Consider the following 21,661-nt stretch of genomic DNA (forward strand, 5'->3'; position numbering starts at 1 on the left):
ACTGTAAGCCACTTTTCTAACTTCTAGATTGTCTTCTCAAAGACAACAAAATTTAACTGTAATTCTCTGAACAGTCCTGAGACCATGGGGCTAAAGTGATACAACTGTTTGCATTAGCTTGGAAACGGTTGTTTACATTTAGTTGCAGCACAGATCACTTTGCAGACAATTACTTTGCACCCCCAATGGCAAATTAAGGGCCACAGTATTCTTTTTTCCTTGTAGTTAGTCAAATTTATGCATAAATTAATGCCGATACTACCTTTATCCTATCTTTAAACCTTCATTTGGAGAACTTTCAAGTAAACTTTTGTTAGTGGTCCTAATAGGCAAGTAACAGTTGTCTTATGTTGTAAATCACCAAGGGATAAGCCAGCAGATGGAAATAAAAGGTACTACTTAACAACATACTCTGAGAGCTTGTGAACTGGAATTGAACAAAATGCTGAAATTGATACTACTTTGCCAGTTTCTCAGTAGTATTGTGGAGCAGGCTGAGTAAATTATGATGTATTTCCTAAGTTTTCTTTAAAATGTACCATAAAATGGGAAAAATACTGGTTATATTCAAATCTGTGGGATCTTTCCATTGATTTTAATTGGATCAAGAGTACAGCGGGGGGGAGGTCGCTGAACTTCATGGAGTTCTCTTGCTAACGTTTTATTTGCACAGTGGTGTTTTTGTTCTGTATTGGGGAAAATAAAATCACTTGGTTTTATGTCTGTAATTTCAGTTCCATCGTGATCCTGCAAAACTGTCTCGACGTATTTATTCTCTTCTAGGTGACAACCATCAGCCAACTACAAGACTGTCACAATGAGTTTTGTTGAATATGGAGATACAATAAAGGATGGTGACACAGCTATTGTGTTCTTGGGCCATGAATCCATGTTTCCCGTGAAAGTCCAGCATGGCACTGTAACTCAGACTAAGTACGGGGTCATCAGGCATTCCACGGACCTCATAGGCAAGAAGTATGGCTCCAAAGTGACCTGCAGTAAAGGAGGATGGGTGTTTATTCTTCATCCAACTCCAGAACTGTGGACCATGAATCTTCCGCATAGGACGCAGATTCTGTATTCCACTGACATCTCTATAATCACCATGATGTTAGAACTGAAACCAGGCTCCATAGTATGCGAATCAGGTAATAATTAATATGTTGAAATCCTTTATTAAGAAGTAACACCAACACTTTCATGAAAAACCAGGCTTATCTTTACATTTTGCAAAAAGTCTATTTTTTTTCCATTGTGATATAATTTTCCCAGCCTACACATTGAGTAATTCTATTTCATGTGCACGTGTTACGAGGTGCTGTTTCTTCAACATGTAATGTTACCTCAGTATGCTGGCCTCATGTAGGGATATACCTTTGAGTATGTGTTTGATTAGTTCATCTTCTTAAAATAAATATATAAACATTGGGAAGAAAGTTAACTCTGTCCAGCCGGAACCAGGACAATTTGTCTTTCCCTTTTCTGAAACTGTTGTTCAGTACTTAAAAAATGTTTTTAAATACGTGCTTTGAATCGAAAGTCAGGCGTTGAATTTGCAGTTTGAGAGAAAATAGTTGAGATGAACCAGTGAAAGAGACTCTGATGACAGGGTGTTGAACTAATAAGGGAGATAAATTGGCAGTATTTATATAATGTGATGCCATGTAAGTATATATATTTAGTCTTTCTCTTCCTAAGTGTGATCCACTTGTAGCACTGCAACTGCACGCAAAACCACTGTAGCTGTATAATACAATGGATGATGTGTTCATCACAGGGCTGTGGTTTTTTCCTAAACTTGGTTTAATTTGATACAGCTTCCATGATTTTGCTTAATTTGCAAGTAAGGAGTGAACTTTTATATTAATAGATATTTTCCTCGTTAGATACAGTTTATAATAACGCCTTCATGACTTTATTACTGCAGGCAGTATGAGGCTTGCTTGATTTGATTGCATCTCTGTAGTTTAGAAAAATACGAACTAAGGTAGTTTGTCCTTGTTTTTTTGTGGCTGTTTCCTTTGAGTCTTTTTATGAAGCAGTTTCATACACTTCCCTCTCAAGCATAGTTATGGCAAAGGATCAGCATGACGAGGTTGTGCTGCACTGCATTTTCTTGCATTTAACATTTCCTGTTCCCACCCAAGCATAATTTTGGGCAGCTTTTCAGGCATAATGACCACGTTCCAACACAACTGAAACGCCACTTATGCTGCATCCAGTTGCACCCATTAAGAAACAGGTGGTGTATGGAGCTGGTTGCTGTATAGCAGCACTTGAAATGGGCAAAGCCATACGCAGAAGCCTCTGGTACTGTTAAAATGGTTGGGTCCTATGAGTTTATAATTTGGTTTGTAGAATGATCAGGCATTTTTAGGGTTGTCATGGGAAGTATCAGTATTGTTCATTGGGCAGCTCTTCACTTCTTCGCCTCCCTGCTATGTTTAGACAGGATGGGAAAAATAAACACAGCAAATTATTCAGGGTGGAGGAGATTTGAATTGCTCCTTGTCCTGCCTCACTTGGAATAGGTGAATGTTAAAGTACAGAGCTGCACATAAAATGTTTTCAGTAATGTCAAAGGTACCTAGAGAGGATGAAAATGTTTAAAAGCTCATGTATCTGAGCAGCTAAGAAATGGGAACACTCGATGAGGTAACCTATGCAGATTCCCAAAAATGTTACGAGTCAAAAGTCATAGCCACAAACAATCCTTTTGGCTAATGGGAAACTGTCCCCAGGTTTATTTTAATGCCTATGCTGTCAAAGTATTATAACTTCAGCTTTCCAGGAAAAGTGAACAGTTTTACTGCTATAGTTGTGCTTGTATTGCTTGAAAGATTAACTGATCACAAATAAAGAAAGAGCATTGCCTCAAATTCGTCCGGTTAACTTTGAAGCAAGAGATCTTACTGCAAATTTGCTGGCACCTGACCAGAAGTGGTGATTTGAATTAAAAATTTTACAGGTATTGACAACTGGAGCTTCCAGTGTGATGATGTAATCTAGTTTGTTGGCATCCTAAATTAGACAGTATTCAGTGATCCAAAATCATTAGTTCTAGATTAACCTTGTGTGGCCTAGACAGAACCAGCCCAATGCCGATTAATAGAAACAAGACAGGATATCTGGTGTAGTAATGACATTTGAGTCTGCATCCTGCTGGTTTTAGATGTATTTTGAGCATTAATTAGCATGCAGGTCTGTCTTTTTTATTATTTGAAATTGAACGGATATACATAGTTGCTGTACGGACTGGCAAAGCGGGCACTGTAAAGAGGCCAGGCTCTTTTCCTCATCTTACTAATTAGACCGTGGAAGAGTGCCCTGCATTTACCCTGTGTAAGCAAGCAGAATTGTGGATTAGTCTCCACAATTGTATGAAGAAAGGATCGATAAAGTAAGGTGAAATACCTTCTGTGGTCATGTTGTAATGCTGTGAATATGAGTGTAAATGATCTTTTGTGTGTGATTATAAAAATTCAGTAGAATAACCAGAAGGCTTAATTTTGTATCGCTTGAATTATGCAGTTTAAATTGATTAGTCATGATTTGTCATAAATGATATAAACATATTAATACAGTTTTTACTGTTTTTAATCATCTTTAATAAATACATAAAAAGCAAGCTTGCCAGCAGTGCATGCATAATTAAAATGATCCAAGTGTACTCTATTGAGGCTATAAGGGAACTCAGCATCTGCCTGATGTTTCATGATGGAGGTGTAGGAATATGATCCTTTTTCTGTCTTCTGCTAATTTCTAATTTATAAAGGTATGTTGAGATTTAAAAACTGTTAGCACCATTACTAGAGCTAAGATCTCTTGAAAGCATTGGTCCCTGGTCTGAGGAATCCCCCACTCTGAATCAGTCTTTAACAGACAGATCTTTCCAGAATTAAAGGATACTTGAGATAGCTGCTAAAATACCTGCTGTGGGTGGCCTGATAGTGTGAAACTTTAATTCTCATCAGATAACTGCGATTCCATTTGCGTTCATTGCATGTGCAGACACTGGCTAGATAAAGGAATAAGCTGAATCTTTTTTTTTGTGTTTCCACACTCTCCAAAACTAATCTTGATATCAACTTCCCAGGCAAGGCTATTTTCAGTCCAGTGATTACAGCTGCTTGTAGTATAACAACTCCATCTGACAACAGATTTTAGGGTTTTTACATTTATTTTTATACTACATTGGAACCAATACAAAACCTTTCAGATATTTTTTCCAAACAGAAGTGTGTGGAACCCTTTTTTTTTGTTTTTCTTTCCAGTCCCCACGTATCGAGGCTTTTTTACTGTCCTCTCTCCCTGGTGAGACCTAAACAAGTGTCTGTCCTAACCCTCAGAATTACTCAGGGAATGCAGTACAGCACTGTGAAACCTCATTTAATCTGATAAATCTCAGAAATATTTTGGCTTCGATGGAGCATAGTATTTAGACAAAATGTAATTTAGTCAAAAGTATTCTAACCACCATCCCACTGATCCTTCAGTATTCAGCAAAATCAGACTCACGTGAGCAAAAATGTTAATTGGATTTTTTGTTTCCCTTCAGCTAAATCCCAAATTAAAAATTGCTAAACCCTGTTCATTGCCACAAAGCAATGGGTTTCTGAGCCCACAGACTGGATTTCTGAAGACTGAGAACCGTACTCTGGGTCCTCATGGTTTCTCTGAGGAGGAGTAACGAGAGCTGCCGGCCAGCCTAACACTAGAGCTTCTCAAAAACAATTATGAAATTTTCAAACTCACAGCCTGGGTATAGATTTTGTTAAGAGTACACTCATAAAAAATTAATGTGGAGTTAATGATTAATGGATTCTTAATAAATGATTAATAGTTTATTGTGGAGTCCCAGCAAGTCAGCTGTATGCTTATGACTCTTCTGAAGTGCTTATAGACTTTTTGACAAATACTGCTCATGTCTTCACAACTTCTGTGGCGTAAGTATATGTAAACTGTTTGCAGCTCTATCTTTAGTGTAAAGTACAGACCACAGTTTGTAAGTATTAATTTGATTTTGGAACATGCTCATACTAATTAAGTTTATGTTTTATAATGTCTTCCTTATCTACCTCTTAGCAGCTGTCCAGGTTAGACTGAGAGAAGAATTCAAAAACCCCGTACTTGTATAGCACCTTTTGAAGTATAAGAAAGGCCTCATCAGTACAAACATCAGAGAGCATAGTATTCTCTTGACATACCGAAGAACTGAACCAAAACTGTAGCCACATGAGGCATCACTCTAATGTATTCAGACTTGTGGCTGAGCTGCAGCTGATGAGGAATGCTGTTCATAACCTTAAGCATTTGTTTCCAGACTTTCTAGACTCACTTTCATCTTATCATTTCACTTGACCACCACGTGAGTTTCTCCTGAAGCTCTGAACTTAACAATATTATGTCTGTTCTGCAGAAGATTCCTGCCTAAAAAACTCCAACTCTTGAATCTCTAAGGAAAAATTCTTTTCAGTCTTCACATTCCCGTTCCTTTTGTAGGCAGTGCCAGCCTTGAAAACTTCCCTACTATCCTTCCCCCAACTCCTCAATCTGGTCAGCGAGCAGTGGCCCTCTCTGACCTCCATCCTGCTGCCTAAAATGCCTGTTTCAGTATGGTGTCCACAACAGATAGGCAGGAGAAAGAGCTAATCTTCTGTAAAGGGAACTTCTTGTTGTGCTGTTTCCTCTTTCAGCTGCCAGCTCATCTCCTTGAAACTCCCTCCCTCTCCTCCTCCCTCTCTCTGTCGCTGCTCTTGCTGTGTCTTACCATGATTTGTGCCCTTGACTATTTTCACAGTAAGATCTTTGGGTTAGTTTCCATCAGATGCTTAGTATCTCTTCATGTATTTGCTAAAAATTATTAATGATTCTGCTGTTACATGAACTCTTCCTCTGTTCAGTGTTTCCTGACAGATATTAGCTGTGGAGTTGTTAGCTCTGTCTAAAGATTAGTTTTCCTTTAGTTTTGAGGCTCCTTCCGTTCTCATGGCTGACTCATGACCTGTCTTAGTATTTTTTGTGTCTAAGTGGCGTAGCTAGGAGACAAATACAGCAACACTGTCATTGTTTTGTTGTATTTACTCATTTTAGAATATCTTAGGTAGCCAAATTTTGTAGCAGAAACTTCAGTTCTATTAAAATGTTACTAGATATTGTATTGACCCAGTATTAAATAATACTTTGCATACTTTTCACTTTTCCTGTTTTCAAGCAATATGAACCTATGTATGCACTTAAGAGCTTCTTCAGCTTTATTCCAAAATGCGTTTGCTTCTGCACTGCTGTAAACACCTATAGGTCCTAAATCACAATATGTAGTTCCTTTTTTAAAAAGAAGCACCCGTGATGAAAAATTTTTAGGGAAGACAAGCCAAGCGATATCCTGCAAATGTAGTGGAACACAGAATCAGGTCACTTATGTTTATAGCATGGGTGGGATTCCAGGAGGTTAGACAAATATCCTTTGCAATAAGAAAACCAGACTAAATAGAAAACAGTGTAAAAATGTACTCTTTTATTCAGTTATCAGTCAAGTGCTATGCTAGATACTGTGGTAACACTCATACTTCTCTTGACAGTGTTCTGATATGTATCTGTACTGTGTTGAAATAGCATAGATGTTGTCTACTGCAGCTTTGAAAAGGTGAGGAACAATCTTAACGTGATCATTGTCTCAAGATGGCTGAGGTGTGTGGAGGCTTCTCTGTGGAAAACCTGTCACTTGAATAAGCAGAGAGTGAGAAGAACAGATCTGTTGGAGGTCAGGGGAATGATCGGGGAGTTCATCTCATCAATGCTTTCTTGTCTACAAATCAGAAGGAAATATCAGTAGGTGCTGAGCTAGAGTGTTTCATCTAGGTGTCCATTTGTTAGGGTTGAAATCCTTCTAAAACTGCAACGTTTTCCTTGTCTTAGAAGAGGGTAGAAACACTCCCCTGAGCTTAGATATATCAGAGAAGAACAGAGTGTGCTTGAGCCCAAGAAGAAGGGAAGGATACTACATTGATCTGCAGGGCCATTAGCCACCTAACTCACGTGGTTTTAACACAGGATCTTAATTCATGCCTTTGGACTGAGATGGCCCACTTCCCTAGTCTACATGCTGATCCCCTACACGGTGCCTCCTCTTCAGATTTTGAGCTTTGAGTATGGCATATTGGGGACCCTGTGGTGTCTCATTAAATGCCTGCAATGCAGATGTCTGCTATTTGACTAAGATGTTTAAGATCACAGAATAGTCAATGTAAAAGAGCATCATATTTTCCAAAGGCATTAGTAACAACCTAAGTGCTCACCTAAGTGAGCTCTAAAACAGCACGTGTTAAGAACATCTTCAGTACAGTTTAAATTATTATTGTTTTACCTGTCTTCTGTAGAGTCCATTCATGATTAATGCGCTCTAGTTAAATGGGCATTGTCCTGTGGTAGAGAGCAAGCAGTTTCTAAGGCTATTTATAGTGCAAGCGGTCAGAAAGGCAAGCATCCTGGTGTAAAAATTCTAAGCTGTGTTTGTTCTAGAAATTGTTTTACCTTCTGCTTTCTAGGCCAAATCAGGATCAATTCGCTGCATGAGAATGAAAATCTATTGAAGCCCATCCACTTCTTAACGTGCCTCTTCTGATACAAAATATTAATTTTGGGCATTCAGGTTTTTGGTTCGATTGTATGCAGGTAATTCAGCTACGATATTTCAGGTTTGATAGCATTCTAGTTCATGTTTCAGTAGTGCTCCTTGCGTTTTGCTGCTTCCCTGACTGATTCTCTATCATGCTAAGGATGCCTTTCATTTCCCAAGGAAACCTGAACCTGACTAGAACTTATTCCAAGCTGGTGCCTAAGACTCTTTGAGTCACATTTTGCTGAATTCTGCATTTTTCAGTGGCGATTTTGAAATAAGGACAGAGAGAAATTGAAAAGGAATAGAGAAGGTGGCAGGAGGGCTCAAATGTTGAATGTTGCAGATTTCCAGGGGTGAAGGTGAATATAAACATTCATTTCCCCTTCTACAACATCAGAGAAAGATAGGATTGAACCCCTGCCTTCTGTAAACAGTGCTGATTGGGCTTTAGGGGTTGTGCTGAGCATGGACTCATGCTCAACTGTCAGACCCTCATATTCTTAATGAATCACATCAAGCGTGCTGAACTATCAGGCACATGAGAGTTGAGGGTCGTCGACATTTCACAGGACTGGGTTCAGAATCTATCATCTCTTCAAGGAAAGATTTTACAATGGTGGGTGATTCATAACCATCTTTGTTTCCTGCATTTTTGAGAGTGTTGTCACAGAGAAGGCAGGCAGCACCTTCAGAAATACTCTCATTAATGATGTTAGTGTGATAGAATTTGATATGTTAAAATGTGATACATATGTATTATTCTCATGTTTGTGGTAGCCAGTCAACAATAAATAATGCCTGGCAACCTTTTGTAACAAAAGCTCAGTCTGTAATATGCCTGCAAGTGGTGTCTTCCAGCGTCCTAGTTTTAGTCCAGGGTTTGGCTTGGAGTGTTTGTGAATAAAAAAAGAGTACCAGAAAATAAGCCAAAAAATCTTAATGGGTTTTCCTAGGAAGGAGACAAACAGTATCTTCTGTGGTGTTTTTAAGAGCAGATTTAAAAGAAAAGTGATTAAAAATATAAAAGAACAAGGAGACTGGATACATGCACAAGCCTTCTGCTTACAGCCCAGCTGTGCTGACAGGCCTTCTGTTCACCCCTTTAGATTAGCAGAGAAATATGCAGAAAGCGTGCAACATTACCCATTTGCGAGGTAAAATAATTAAATTCCTTCAGTTTGCAAAAGTTCTCAGTTGTGCAATCCTGCCTTCTGGCATGACATGTAAACGCAGAATTTCAGCCATTTTAGCATCCTGTGAACAATAGTTCCCTGCTCTTGTCATTTAAAAAAAAAAAATCAATGAAATGCTATTTCTTTGCTATGCACATATATCATTGAATTTTTACAAGAACATGGCTACTGTGCTACCATTACTTCTTTTGACCAGGGAAAAGTTTATGTTGACATTTAGAGCCTAGAGGTGCCACGACCATATAGTTTTTTATGTGCGCACATGTAACTGTCTTTTGCCTTTTGTTTGCTTTATTTTAATACTGGCATGGATGCATGGATTTTCGCTTTAAATAAATGTGTGTGTCACGGTTCCTCTTTTCCCTTGGACCTCTCTGAGGCCAGTGCTAAAATCTGTAGGTCCTCCCTCCCTGACTAATCTGCCCCATTAAAGCTGGGGGGAGGGTGCTAGGCTGCCCGTTGGGGTCAGAGCCCTCTCAGAGGGAAGCAGAGGAGAGGTGCTGATTCCGCAGTGCAGTTGGTTGATCCGGTGGCAAACATGGGCCCTGAGCTCTGTTTACAGTCTGAATGGCTCCCCTTTCAGAGCTGTCAGATTAAATACAGTGCCACGACAATGGTTCTCCCCTTACGTGACTAGAGGGCAAGAACCTTGCATCCATGAGTAAATGCTGACTTCCTGTACCATTATGGAAAGTATCGCTCCAATTAAGCGGCTGTACCAGCCCCTGTGTCACCTAATTAATTTCCTTTCTACTAGTTTCTGAGCTTTCTCCACCACTGCTCAGGTTCTGTCCTTTTTTAAGTTTTTTAAGATTTATGTTAGTTGAAAGAACTTGCTTCAGGCTGAAATTTAGCCTGAACAGTCATTGAAGATAACTAGAAATAGATTTTCTTTTTACAGGAGGAATATGTTCCAAGTACAGAATTATAAATCAATAAACACGGATAATTTGGGGTTGCTGTAGGGTTTTGAGTTCGGGGGGGTTATTCTGTTAAATGCCACTTGAGTGAGTAATTTGCAATGTGCATTGGTATATGGGTATTTTCTTCAGTGAAAACGTTGGTTATTAGTCATTCATCTATTTAATATGCCAATGGATCATTAAAAATAAGTCTCCTAAATTATCAAACTAAAACAAAGAAAAAAATATGTGTTTTAATAGTTAGTCCCTGGTTGTACATGGTAATTCTACCTATGTACAATTTCAGGTATGTGATGGATCTCATTAGACCTCGTTAAGATTGTGTAGGTGTGTATGTATGTAAGTCACCTGCGAAATCAGGTCATTTGGTCAGTGTGACTGCAAGGAGCCAAAAGGCCTTAGTTTTGGATAATTTCAGTGGGAGCTGGGGTGGCCAGTGTCTCTTAAGAGGCCTGGGCAAAGAGATTCTATATCCTGAATGCCATTTGTTTGCATGGATGTCAATAGGATTTTCAAGCTTGGACCCTTGCCAACATCTTTTCTTTGTTTTAATGAAGTATAAGGTTTTGAAAATATGTTAAAATTTGCTTTCATCTCTTTTCATTCTACAAGAGTCTGGCACTTTGAGAAAAACTCTCTGGTTAATTTCCCTGAATTTTTCCTGTCGCATTGACTTCCTTGTGTTCTCTTGTGGCACTTGTTAGAGCTATAGCTGACCCTTGGCATTATTTTTCTACTCCAGGGAGATAGGACAGGTCCTGAGTTTGCCAGATTTTTAATTAATGCTTTGAGGACCCTGAAGACTGTTTCCTAGGTCATTTAGTCTCTCTCTCTCCTTGTGAAGGAAGGACTCATTCTCTTTCAGTAGTTTAACCAATGGTTTCTGTTCATTTGGGTTTTGAGTAAGTGTTCCAAGCAAGAGGACTAATAGAGAAGACCTTTGTTCTAATGTTTAGCACTATCGAAAGGTATTTCATAAGTTGTTTGTCTTTTCTAGGTACGGGCAGCGGATCCCTCTCCCATGCTCTCATCAGGACAGTGGCTCCCACAGGGCACTTGTACACAGTGGAGTTCCACCAACAGAGGGCCGAGAAGGCCAGGGAGGAGTTTCGGGAGCATGGGGTGGAGCATCTGGTCACTGTGATCAACCAGGACGTCTGCAAAAATGGGTTTGGTGTCTCAAACATTGCAGATGCTGTGTTCCTAGATATTCCGTCTCCATGGGAAGCCATAGGACATGCAAAGTCAGCGTTAAAAGCTGAAGGTAACTGCACTTACCTCTTTCTGTTCAGGAAGTACTGTGCATGCACACATCTCTGCTTTTGAGCCATACGCTAGATCTGCTCGCTTCCATTGTGTGATCACTGTTCTCAAATGTCAAAGTCTCTAGGCATTTCTAAGGCTGAAAAACCTTCAAAAGAGGTCTTCAATTTACAGTGGAAGATTTGAAAGGAGAAGAACAGCTTTTTCCTACAGGCCTGTGCTAGCTGCTACAATTAGCATGGGCAGTTTATAAAAAACCCTTTGAACCTTTGTCAAGTGCATTTTGCTAGATCTGAGGTGTGTGGGAAGCAGCAGTAACAATAAATGCTGAAAGCAAATTTCTTTGGCAATTCACTGGAAAGGTGTTTGTATAAAAGGTGTTCAGACACACTTCACATCAATCATTGCAGATTTGGACCTATTTAACAGAGCACCCCATCAGTAATGTTAAAGAAAACGTGGTTACACTTAAATATGCTTGCCAATTTCTGCCTTAAATCTTTGCTGTTGGAGCTAATGAGAAGTTTGCCGTTGGTTGCAGTGGGAATGGAACATAAAGGCTGTTCTAGCTTATGCCAGTTATTCCGGGATTGTGACAGCAAGTGAGAACTGCTGTTGAGGTATTGGATGGATTTCGTCAGTTTATTATAAATCTTTTCCCTATTGAAAAATAAGCATCAGTGAATAAATCATTCTTTTATCCCAGAATAAGTTTTCCCCTAGTTAATGTTACACTAGTGTAGCTATACTAGTGTGGAGCTGAACTAACTTGTGCCAGATCACTTCCATCTACATCACTTCCATCCATCGACTTTTCTAATGAAGAGAAGGAGTGCTGGGACGTGAGTTTAGTAAAACTTGATTACGTGCCAAGGCACATAATTTCTTTGTTAAAATGTGTAATCACAGGCCTGACTTTAAGTGAATTGCTAGGTCTTCTTGAAATCGCAGGATTTAAGCTTGTTCTTAAAGGTCACTGAATGTGCATTACCTTGCTCAGTCAGGACCAGCCCAGCTGTTAGGCTACCTCAGCTACTACTGAAAATTTTCTAGAAAGCTTTCTGATACCAATGTAACACATGCTTTCTTTAAAAAGTGGATAAATAAAGAGAGACTTGTTAGCACTCTGTACCTGCAAGGGTTACAGCTCAATTTGTAGCTGCTTTCCAGTGTGTCCTGGGAAAAAAATAATTTTCACTGCACTGTACGATGCCCTTCCCGTGCTCAATTATCTAATCTAGTGAGCACAACACTCAGCTGACTTCCCAGCTTAGAAGGCACTGCATTGCGCAGTCCAATTTGAATTATTTAAGTGGTGCATGTTTAGAATACTAAGCAGAGCTGCTTGAACAGTTCTGAGTTTTGAATCCTTGTCTCACTCCACTATTTGAAATCCTAGAAAAGGTATTATAGTCCCAAACTGGCCATACCATCTGGCTGTACTTTTCTGTGCTATGCTACATGGTTACATCTGCTTAGGCAATATAAATAATACTTTAAAATCCCACATTTTTGTGTTTCTGGAGTGGCATCATGCAGTTCATGTACGAGTCAAAAGGCGAAGTTGCTGATCCTTGCTGCAGTTTTTGCTGCAAACAGCCACTAGTGTCTGAGATCTGGTATTGGTCTAAGACTCATCTTTTGGGGTTCATAGTACCTGACTGAGCTGGGGGCATTTTTTTATTTTGCTATTTGCGTATAAACAAAAGCTGTTTCTCATATAAAACATAATTGATTGCAGTAATAATAGGTACAAACTTACACACATTTCTGTTTTATTCCAAATCATGTGGGTAGTTTTGTTGTGGTTTTTTTTTACTGCTGTAAAATCTAAAATATGATAGAAGGATATCTGTAACTGCTTCCCTTTATTTTAGTGCTCCTTTGTTTTGTTTTCAAATAGTTAAAGCTCTTCTGCAGTAAGAACAGTCTGTGCACTTACTGCTGTTGTTCACCGCTGTTCCAAGGGTTAGTATAGTGATAAAGCATCACTGGAGAAAATGAGTTGTTCCACTCTTTTCCCTCCACGCCCTCTCTCTCACATCTGGACAGGGTCACATTTGAACCATTCACACTGTGGGTTTTATTGTGATGTGCCATGCAAATATCACAGCTGTACTGCCAGATAGTGGTAATGTATTCCCTAAAGTCTCAAGGTACTTTGAATGAAATTAGAGCTAAGTAAATTCAATATATAGCATCAGCTAGCCTCCTCTTTAAAACCACAATATTCATTATAGACTGTTCAGCTGAGACAGTATGTAAGAGAGAGTTCTTAACCTTAACAAAACCTTATCAAATCAGTGTTTTCTCTCCTACTTAAGCTCAAGATCCTGAATAGTTGCAGCTCCTAGTAGGCTGAGTGTTAATGATCCTCTTTACAGAGTACATTTATCATTCATGTTATGCCTTGCAGTATGCTGTAAATACACTACTTACAGTAGTTTGGCCTCCCATTTAAAGCACTTCCAACCTCTGAAGAGCTAAAAGAATAAAATGGCACAGTAGGTTTTTGACTAGAAGGTTCTTGTTTTCTGGTGATGTGCTCTGCTGATGTTCAGGCTTGCATCTCAGCTGCATCCTTCTGTGCTGGTTTCACCAGTCACACTTCCAGCAGAAATGCTTTTAGTATCTCTCGGGCACTGCTGCACTGCAGAACTTGCTTTCATTTCCAGACCTGCACTGTTTTTCTTTTGCAGCATCTGCTGATTAATGCTTTTCTGTAGTCATAGCTGCTGTTCCCAATATCTGACCTTGGTGGTTTTTGCAAAGTTGCTGTTAACCCTTTCAGGCTAAATTTTAAAAAATGAAGAAAATGAAAAAATTGTGAGGTAACAAATATATCCTAAATATTCTACAGTTCTTAAATGCCCTGAAACTTTTGACTCACAGTCATCTCACAGCTGAATACTGTAGTGCTTTGAATATAATTCTGCACCCACCTACTCTACTCTCATAAATATTGCCTATTTCTTCCAAGGCTGTGGAATATGAGGCAGAAACCCATTTCTACAATAATTTTCATACAGATTTTAAATTTTCAGGTAGGGACATGGAAAAATACAGCCATATATTAGGTTGGATTGGCCTCCTGCATGATAAATCGGTCCTTGGTGGTGTTTAAATTAACAGTCTCAGTCACAAAATTATTAAAACCACCCTTCTTTTATTTCCTTCCTTTCTTTTAAAGATTTTACTCTTAAATTCAGACTTGCCACTCCCTCTTGAGCATCATAAAGCCCTTAAATTATGAGTTTGTCAAATTGTGATCCTTGAGATATCACCTGAATCCGGTAACATGGTGCTGTCAGGTCTCCCCCCAAAACTCTGCAGGGAAAGTTCCCTGTGAACATCTCCCTGTTTGGGCCTCTGCATTTCCTGCCATCACAGAAGCCCTTCAGCAGTACTTGCTCTTTGTAGCAGTAGTTGGTTTTCATTTCCAAAGTCTTGTATTTGTTTCGTTTGTACACAGTGGACTTAAAACTAGTCTTGTTTGCATTTTTTTCCCCTTAGCTAGCCATTGATTGTTGTCCTAACCTGCCAGGTTTGGTTATTGCAGATGCTGTGTAAGAGAATAAATAATATCTCATACTCCCAGTAGCCTGTGGTGCAGGTGAGGCATTGCCTGGTTTAGCTAGTTTCAACTTTCATTTGGGCTTGCCTCCCTCCTCCCCTGAGCTTTCAGGGAATACCACATCCATGAAGAAAGTCTCACTGGCTATTTTTCTTGAGCCCTAGAGGTTATTCATGGTCCCGTTTTTAAACCGCCCAGGTGTGGCTTTGAGGAGCAGCTGAAATCCCTGGCCACAAGTCTCACCCCTGTGGTATCTGGGTAGGGAGTACCCCAGGCTGAATCACACTGAGAAGAGGGCAGTGACATCAAGGCTTGATGTTGTTTGGGCTCGGGCTACCTCAGGAACACACAGGGAATGTGTTAGGGCAGGAAGTGGAGCCTCGCAGTCTAGCATGCTGTCGTCCTCCACCCATGCAGGTGGTACTCAAGCCGGTATCAACGCTTCTCATGTCCCCAGGAGGTTGTTTTGGAATAAATGATGAAGCAATAAGTGCTTGCTAAAATGTCAGCACCAACCTTTGCTAGTGTGGTACCTGCTTTGATTCGAAGGAGAATTAACTCAAGGTGAGGTTAAAGATCAACAAACTAAATTGAAGCATATCCTCTCAACATTGAGGGGCCACCTGGTCTAGTGCAAAGCTGCCCCGCTAGGATCTAGGACTGGGTCCTAATCCACAAAGCAGCTTCATCGGGTTCCCAAGCACTGGCTGTTTGCTGAGCCAGCCCCAGTAGTTGTGTCTCATTGGAGGGCATTAACCTAGCTCCAGTCTGTCAGGGGTTGGTAGGCCAGGTGCACACAATGGGCCTGGCCTGAAGTAAAAGTGATTCTCTCACTTGTCAAGAGTGAAGCAGAAGGATTCCTGCATTGTAACCCATGCTGTGGAATGCTGGCCAAAGCTATTGGCCTTTACACAGTTTGTAGGAAGTAGTTTGGAATGAAAGGATCCTTAAAGGAAGTTGTTAGGTTTTCTTCCCCAATTTGGAGCCAACTATTTTTTTAATTGCCTTCTTGCATGCTTTTGCCAGCCCATAATAGTGAGCAGGAATAAATTCCTTTTGAAGGATGCACCTACAAATGTAGAGGTTAAAATCACATTTGCAGAAAATCACATCAAGCTCCTATTAATGAGCTGGCAAGTGACTTGGAGAAAATTTTCTTTTCTGAATCAAGAAACATCCTTTAATTTCTTCCAACAGCCGAATCCTCTAATTTCACTTGTCAGGGAAGCTACATCAAATCGCCCACGAGCACACTCACTTAAAGGACGTTCTGTCCCCTTTTACAGAGGCAGTATTTTTAGTGTCCTACTAGCACAGAGTAAATGCCACGGTGATGCTGTTCAGTGACTCTCCTGCCTCACCCCTACATAATGATAATGCCTGTGTGATTTTTTTGTTCCATGAGATCTTTGTAACGTAATCTTCCAATTATGACAATGCACTGAAGTCCCAAAACCCAGAACTGTGTTCTTTTACCAGAGATAAAAATGCTGTGTGGTATTCTTTACATCAGAGAATAATTTCTAAAATTACAGGCCCTTTTCCCTGGAACGTAATGGTGCTGCACTACGTATGTTCTTTTTGCATCTTCTGAGTAATATTGGGATGATGAAAAAACGTGTCAGAGCACTTGTGACACATACTATAACTTACAGAAGTGAGAGCACATAACTTGGACATGTTTTCTGTATCGTAAGCATGCACAGGAGTTCTTGTCAATTGGGTAGCACTGCCAGATTTTCCATACTTGAAACCTAATGCAGTTGTTATCTAAATAGAACTGGTGGAGGTGTTAGCCCTTGCTCAGACAAACCAGAAACAAAATCGGTCGTTGGCGTTGCACAGGAACATACCAGGAACTGCTCTTGAAGGAGGAGCAACTTTCAAGGGCCTGACCTCTTGTAAAGATGCAAGGGTGTGTCCCTTGATTACTAATTAGATACTGTCTGTTAAAACCTACAGGGCTATGTAGATACAAATCTTCTTTTATTTCCCCCTTCCCTTAAGCTCTCTTCTCTAATCATTCCAGTCTGAATTGTACTTCAATTTTCATATCCTTTCGACCCTATTGCTGGTTACAATGACTGCCAGGACTGTGTGGGCTTGTTCCAGCCTACGGAGAGATTTAACCTCTCCATTAAATGTTTCAAACTAACTCTCTTCCTGTAAAATTGAAGGTAGAAAAAAATTTTAAGTCTTTCATGCAGTCTCATTATTCTCTTCTCCTCAACTGTAGCACTTGTCAGATGCATTATACATGAATAAACACATTTTAGACAGCTCTTCAGATCAAAAAGCTCACACAGCTTCCCAATGTGAACAGGATTAATCTCAGATAATTACTATATCAATTTATGATGACACACAGATCTCATTAACCAAATTTAGGAACGGTAGCTTTCCTAAAAGGAGAGCTCTGAAAGAACACAAACTCAGTTTGTACTAAAAAGTTTCCGTTCAGTTGTTTTCACTGCTTTCTGGTCTAGTCCATCCCTTTGTGATCCACAGACAGAGCAGTGTGCCCTAGCGAGCAGGGAGGGAGTACATGTCTTTTCTTCATTCACCAAGGAATCCTTGGCATGGCAAGACAAAGCAATGCATATTCAAGACATTTAAGCCCTAAATGGCTCTTGATGGCTAAAGGACAAGAGGGCTCTTAGAGAATCTGAGAATTGTGAATGCTGAAATCTAGATTTATATCTGTTTAGTGATTGTGACATAAAGGGTGTTGCCTAGCTGGTAATCCAGCGGGGGTACAGAGGGCAGCCCACAGTGTAGAGAATTCAGAAGCATCTGGCCTGTTGAAGATGACGGCGTCTCTGCTCCTAGAACAGACGAGCATGTCCTTCTGAGTGCTGGTTTTCTGCTGCTCAGAGTCCACTTTTTTTGCTGGTCTAAACACACCATGGCAATTGAAGCTTCCCAAATCTTTCTATTTTAAACAGCCTGTCGCAGTCTGGAACTGCAGTTTCATTTTTGCCTTCCAACCTTCTGCTAATTGTAGCTTTCCAATCTTCTTTTAATATCTGCTTAATCAAACAAGTCCAGCCTGCAAGTCAAATCCAGCCTGCCTAATGGTGTGTACAGGAAAAAGCAGAGGAGACCCCTCTCCCACTTGTTAGGATCCATAAAGACAAGTGCTTGGTGGTTTTGCTTCTAACCTATTTGTAGGTATATTTATTTGGGAGGGATGTATAATAATAGCCAGAACAATAGGTATGAAAGGGAAAAAATGAAATTGGCAGAACTACTAAAACCCACTGGATGTTCTCAGTTATATGGAATACCAGCTGTTACACTGCTTTCTCACTCTTCATACCTGAGAAGCTTCCAGCAGTGCAGTAAGTAAAGTAAGATTATTTTTTGTGCTTCCCCTCTGGATATTATCTATTGCAAGCAAGAGCTTTGTTCCCTACCAAGCGGCTTGAAAGCCTATTTTCTGTAACCCTACTTCCCCAAGCAGTCCGCTTTGCGAGGAGGAAATCTGATAAATCATCACCAAGTTTGGTGTTGACATGCTATGCTCGGCTGACCATCCCGAGGCAAAATGAAGGGTGCTCTGCCTTTAATTGAAGGCTTGACAAGAACCGTAGGCGGCTCTGCAGCTTGTATGGCAACAGCTGTGTGCGGGCTTCTTAGTTTTTGACTGTAAATCCAGAGCATGTGAATTCGAAAGCCTAAATATGTCTTTAAACCCTTGTAGTCAGAATAAATAAGAACAGACTTACTGTAAATGTAAATATAAATATATTTCTCATTTTTATTGCAATATAAACCACCAAAAACAAAAAGCCTGAATGAAATAGTAGTAAGTCTCTGGTCTCTGCAAATTCTTGCTTTGCAGACAAAGAGTTATTGTGAACTGACATTTAGCTAAGTTAGACATTTGTTCAGTTCCCTACGCAGTAAGAGTATAACATCTTTCTTTATAACATGTGCATCATAGTAGCTTTCTAATTATGTGACAGAAATTTCTTCCTGAGTTTTTCTCTTTTACATCTACAAACATGGTAGAAGTGTGTACTGCTTTGGCCAGAAAAGATTAGCTGTCTGACTCAGAATCATTTTTGTAGCACTGGCCATCCTGAAATCTAATTTCATGGGAGCTAGCGGGCTGGGTGTGCAATTAAGTCGGCATCAACAAAGTTGGCTAATAATGACACATACCAGCATTAATTTTGCAGGTGATTATTAGGTTTGTTTTTTAATTGTCACTCCACGGAATTACTTGTCCAGGGTACTTTGTTCTGAAGATGCATGATAAGAACCCCTGGCTGTAGAGACTTTATTTCAGGACTCAAATTAAATCCTACTTAGTGTATGGTGGATTAATGGTCATGGAAAGTGTTCTTCTCCAGTCAGTACCCAGCACATCATTGCTGCACAGTAACTAGAGTGCTACAGTGACGCTTTCAGACCTGATGCTTTCTTTTTTTAGAGATGTGACTTTAGAAACGAAAAAGGAAAAAAAAGAGGAGTTTGAGATAAAGCAGGCTTCACATAGTCCCAGCATAGCCTCTATTTTTAGCAGAATGCTTTGCTCTCACTTGCATGGGTTCTTTAACTACTTAGACAACTGGTGTTGGAAGGCTTGACTGGATGAGCCTGGGAGAGGGCTGGGAAGGAATGCAAATCAGGTCAGCAAGCATTTTCATCTAATTGTAGTAAGTAAAACAATAGCTGAAGCTGCATTGCCCAGTGTTCCTTCCCCCAGCACAAAAGCTTTTCAGGAAGGGCAGTTGCCTTTTGAGACACTGTGTCCTGGGTGAAAGCACATGCCCTGGCTTTATGGCAGACAGTGTCCTTATAATTCTTTGATCTGATTTGGCTGTGGCTTTTCAGAGTAAATCTGAATCATTCTATTCTCAGCTGTTAAGGTGACATTGTGGCACGCAGAAAGTTGTAGGGGGCCTATTAATACTCTGTATTTAGAATCAAAAATCTGAACTGTGCACAGACAAGGAGATAAGTGTTAGTTTATGACTTAAAAGTCCTATCCTAGAGTTTTGAGGCATTTGCTGTAAAACTGCCCAATGTGATATCCAGTAAACTTTAATGCTCAGGAGACGCACTAGTCAGCTTGACTAAAAGGGTAAAGCCTTAACAGCACTCCATCTATGGCCTGGAGAGATTACTTTATTCTGTACACGCATACCATCGTTCTCAAATAAACACAGCCGCTTTTGTCAGAGTGCGTGTGCACGCACGCTTGTATTCTAATGAAGGCAACTCCGTCCAGTGTGTGGAAAATGACTTCTAGCTTTGTGTAGGTGCCAGCTTCAGTTCGGTGCCTCAGTCCAGAATAATGGATAGTGATTCTAAATGAGTTGCTGCTCGAAAGAGATCAGCTTTAATGGTTTTATCATGAACAAATGTGGTGGGCGACACTGGATTTGGAAGATGAATGAATTTGCTGTTTGAAATTTTAAAGGGTCTGAAGCATCATGTAGAGTCATCCATGTTTGATTTTGCGCACTTCAAACACGCAGAGTTGCCTCATGGAGATTTTCTTGAAGAATGTTTTCACTTTGTCTGTGTAATAGTAATTCTATGTGCATGTGAAAAAAGATAAAAAGTCTTAATTTTGGTTTTTGCTCTCTTTTCCCCTACCTGGCTCATTTTGCAGGTGGCCGCATCTGCTCTTTCTCCCCCTGCATCGAACAAGTCCAAAGAACCTGCCTAGCGATGGAAGAATATGGTTTTACAGAGATTAACACCTTGGAAATTCTGCTCCGAGTGTACAATGTAAGGACAATTAGCTTGCAAATCCCTGACCTTGGAAAAGCAGCTGAGGAGAATTCTAGCACTGGCTTTGACAGCAGCAACCCATCAAACCGAGGTAGCCCATGTGCTAATCTGCAGCAAGGAACTATGCAGTTCAAAAGCGGCGTGCCACTCAGGGAGATGGTCGGTCACACTGGATACCTGACCTTTGCCACCAAGAGCCTGTTTTAGTACATGTTGAGTTTGTGCAGTTTGGAGTGTTTTGTGTGTTTGTGTGTGTATTTTGTTTTCATGGTTCTTTTTTGTAAGGCATCCAAATTTTTACTTGTCGGGGAATTCCATATATAGTCAGATTTGGTTGGAATATGCTTTGTTTAAATAGCACACAAGCATTAACCAGAGCAGCATCAAGGGAATGTTGAAACTCTGGAATGGTGCTCCACTTGCTGTCAGAAAGAAGATAAATTAATAGCGAATGGCCATTCACTGGAATGTGCAAAATAAAGATCTCTCCTGATAAGAAAGCAAAACAAACAGCACACTAATTGCAAGTAAGTTGGATTTTTTCCTCCTCTTTTCTGAATTACTTTCCCAGGTTTACATTGTTATTTTTTTCTAGCACCACTAGACACTTTTTTTTTAACTTCCCTAGTGTCTATGTTGCTCTTAGGAATGTTCAAGTGCCTACTTGCCTCATTTTAGATACGAAAGTTGCGAGGTCATAGGGTTGCCAGCCTGACTGATCACAGAATTAGTGTTTCCTTGGAATAGCGTTTGGCTGCACAGACGATTATTGGCAGTGCTCAGGAACACAACCTCTCACTCCATTCCAGGCTGGCATCTGCAAATCACTGAGATTACACAGAGGTCAAAGAAGTGTGCTAATTGTTGGATTTGGTTTAAAATAGTATGTTGTGCTAATCAATTTATAGTAGAAGTTTGGACCTGGATTCATACTGTAGTCTTCTAATAGATCAACTTTCATAGTTGATGAATCTACTGTGAAATTTCACCGAACAGCTGGTTAATATTATCTGAACACTTCTTTGTAAGCAGTGTGGCTAAGGTTCCGTTTGTTTGGTGTTTTATGTGCATTATAGTGTACTATCTTCCTGCAGTTGAATGACAGATTGCTTTTGGCAGGATTTCTGTCTCCAAATTCCAACAACAATGCAAACTTAGTAAAATCCTCAACCAGCTTTATTAATGAAGTTTTCAGACCATTTACTGTTTGGTCTTCCATACAAAGCTGGTAGGTGTGATGAACTATTTGAATGCTGGATTAAATTTTGTATTTACAGATTAAAATAATTATGCAAATTTATAAAGTTCCTTCTTTCTTTTTTCTTTTTTTTAATGAAAT

At 39.9% G+C, this 21,661-nt stretch overlaps 1 protein-coding gene across 1 annotated transcript; it reads left to right on the plus strand.

The window, feature by feature from the left end:
* The first annotated feature begins 787 nt into the window (after nt 1–787).
* TRMT61A (tRNA methyltransferase 61 homolog A (S. cerevisiae)) lies at nt 788–20,885 on the plus strand. Its single transcript, XM_009583662.1, has 3 exons — nt 788–1,148; nt 10,735–11,001; nt 20,201–20,885. Exons 1-3 carry the CDS (start codon nt 818–820, stop codon nt 20,527–20,529), a joined length of 927 nt encoding a protein of 308 aa, XP_009581957.1. The 5' UTR covers nt 788–817; the 3' UTR covers nt 20,530–20,885.
* Nucleotides 20,886–21,661: the final 776 nt, after the last annotated feature.

The sequence above is a fragment of the Fulmarus glacialis genome, unplaced genomic scaffold, assembly GCF_000690835.1.
Source record: "Fulmarus glacialis isolate BGI_N327 unplaced genomic scaffold, ASM69083v1 scaffold11228, whole genome shotgun sequence".
In the NCBI taxonomy this organism is placed as follows: domain Eukaryota; kingdom Metazoa; phylum Chordata; class Aves; order Procellariiformes; family Procellariidae; genus Fulmarus; species Fulmarus glacialis.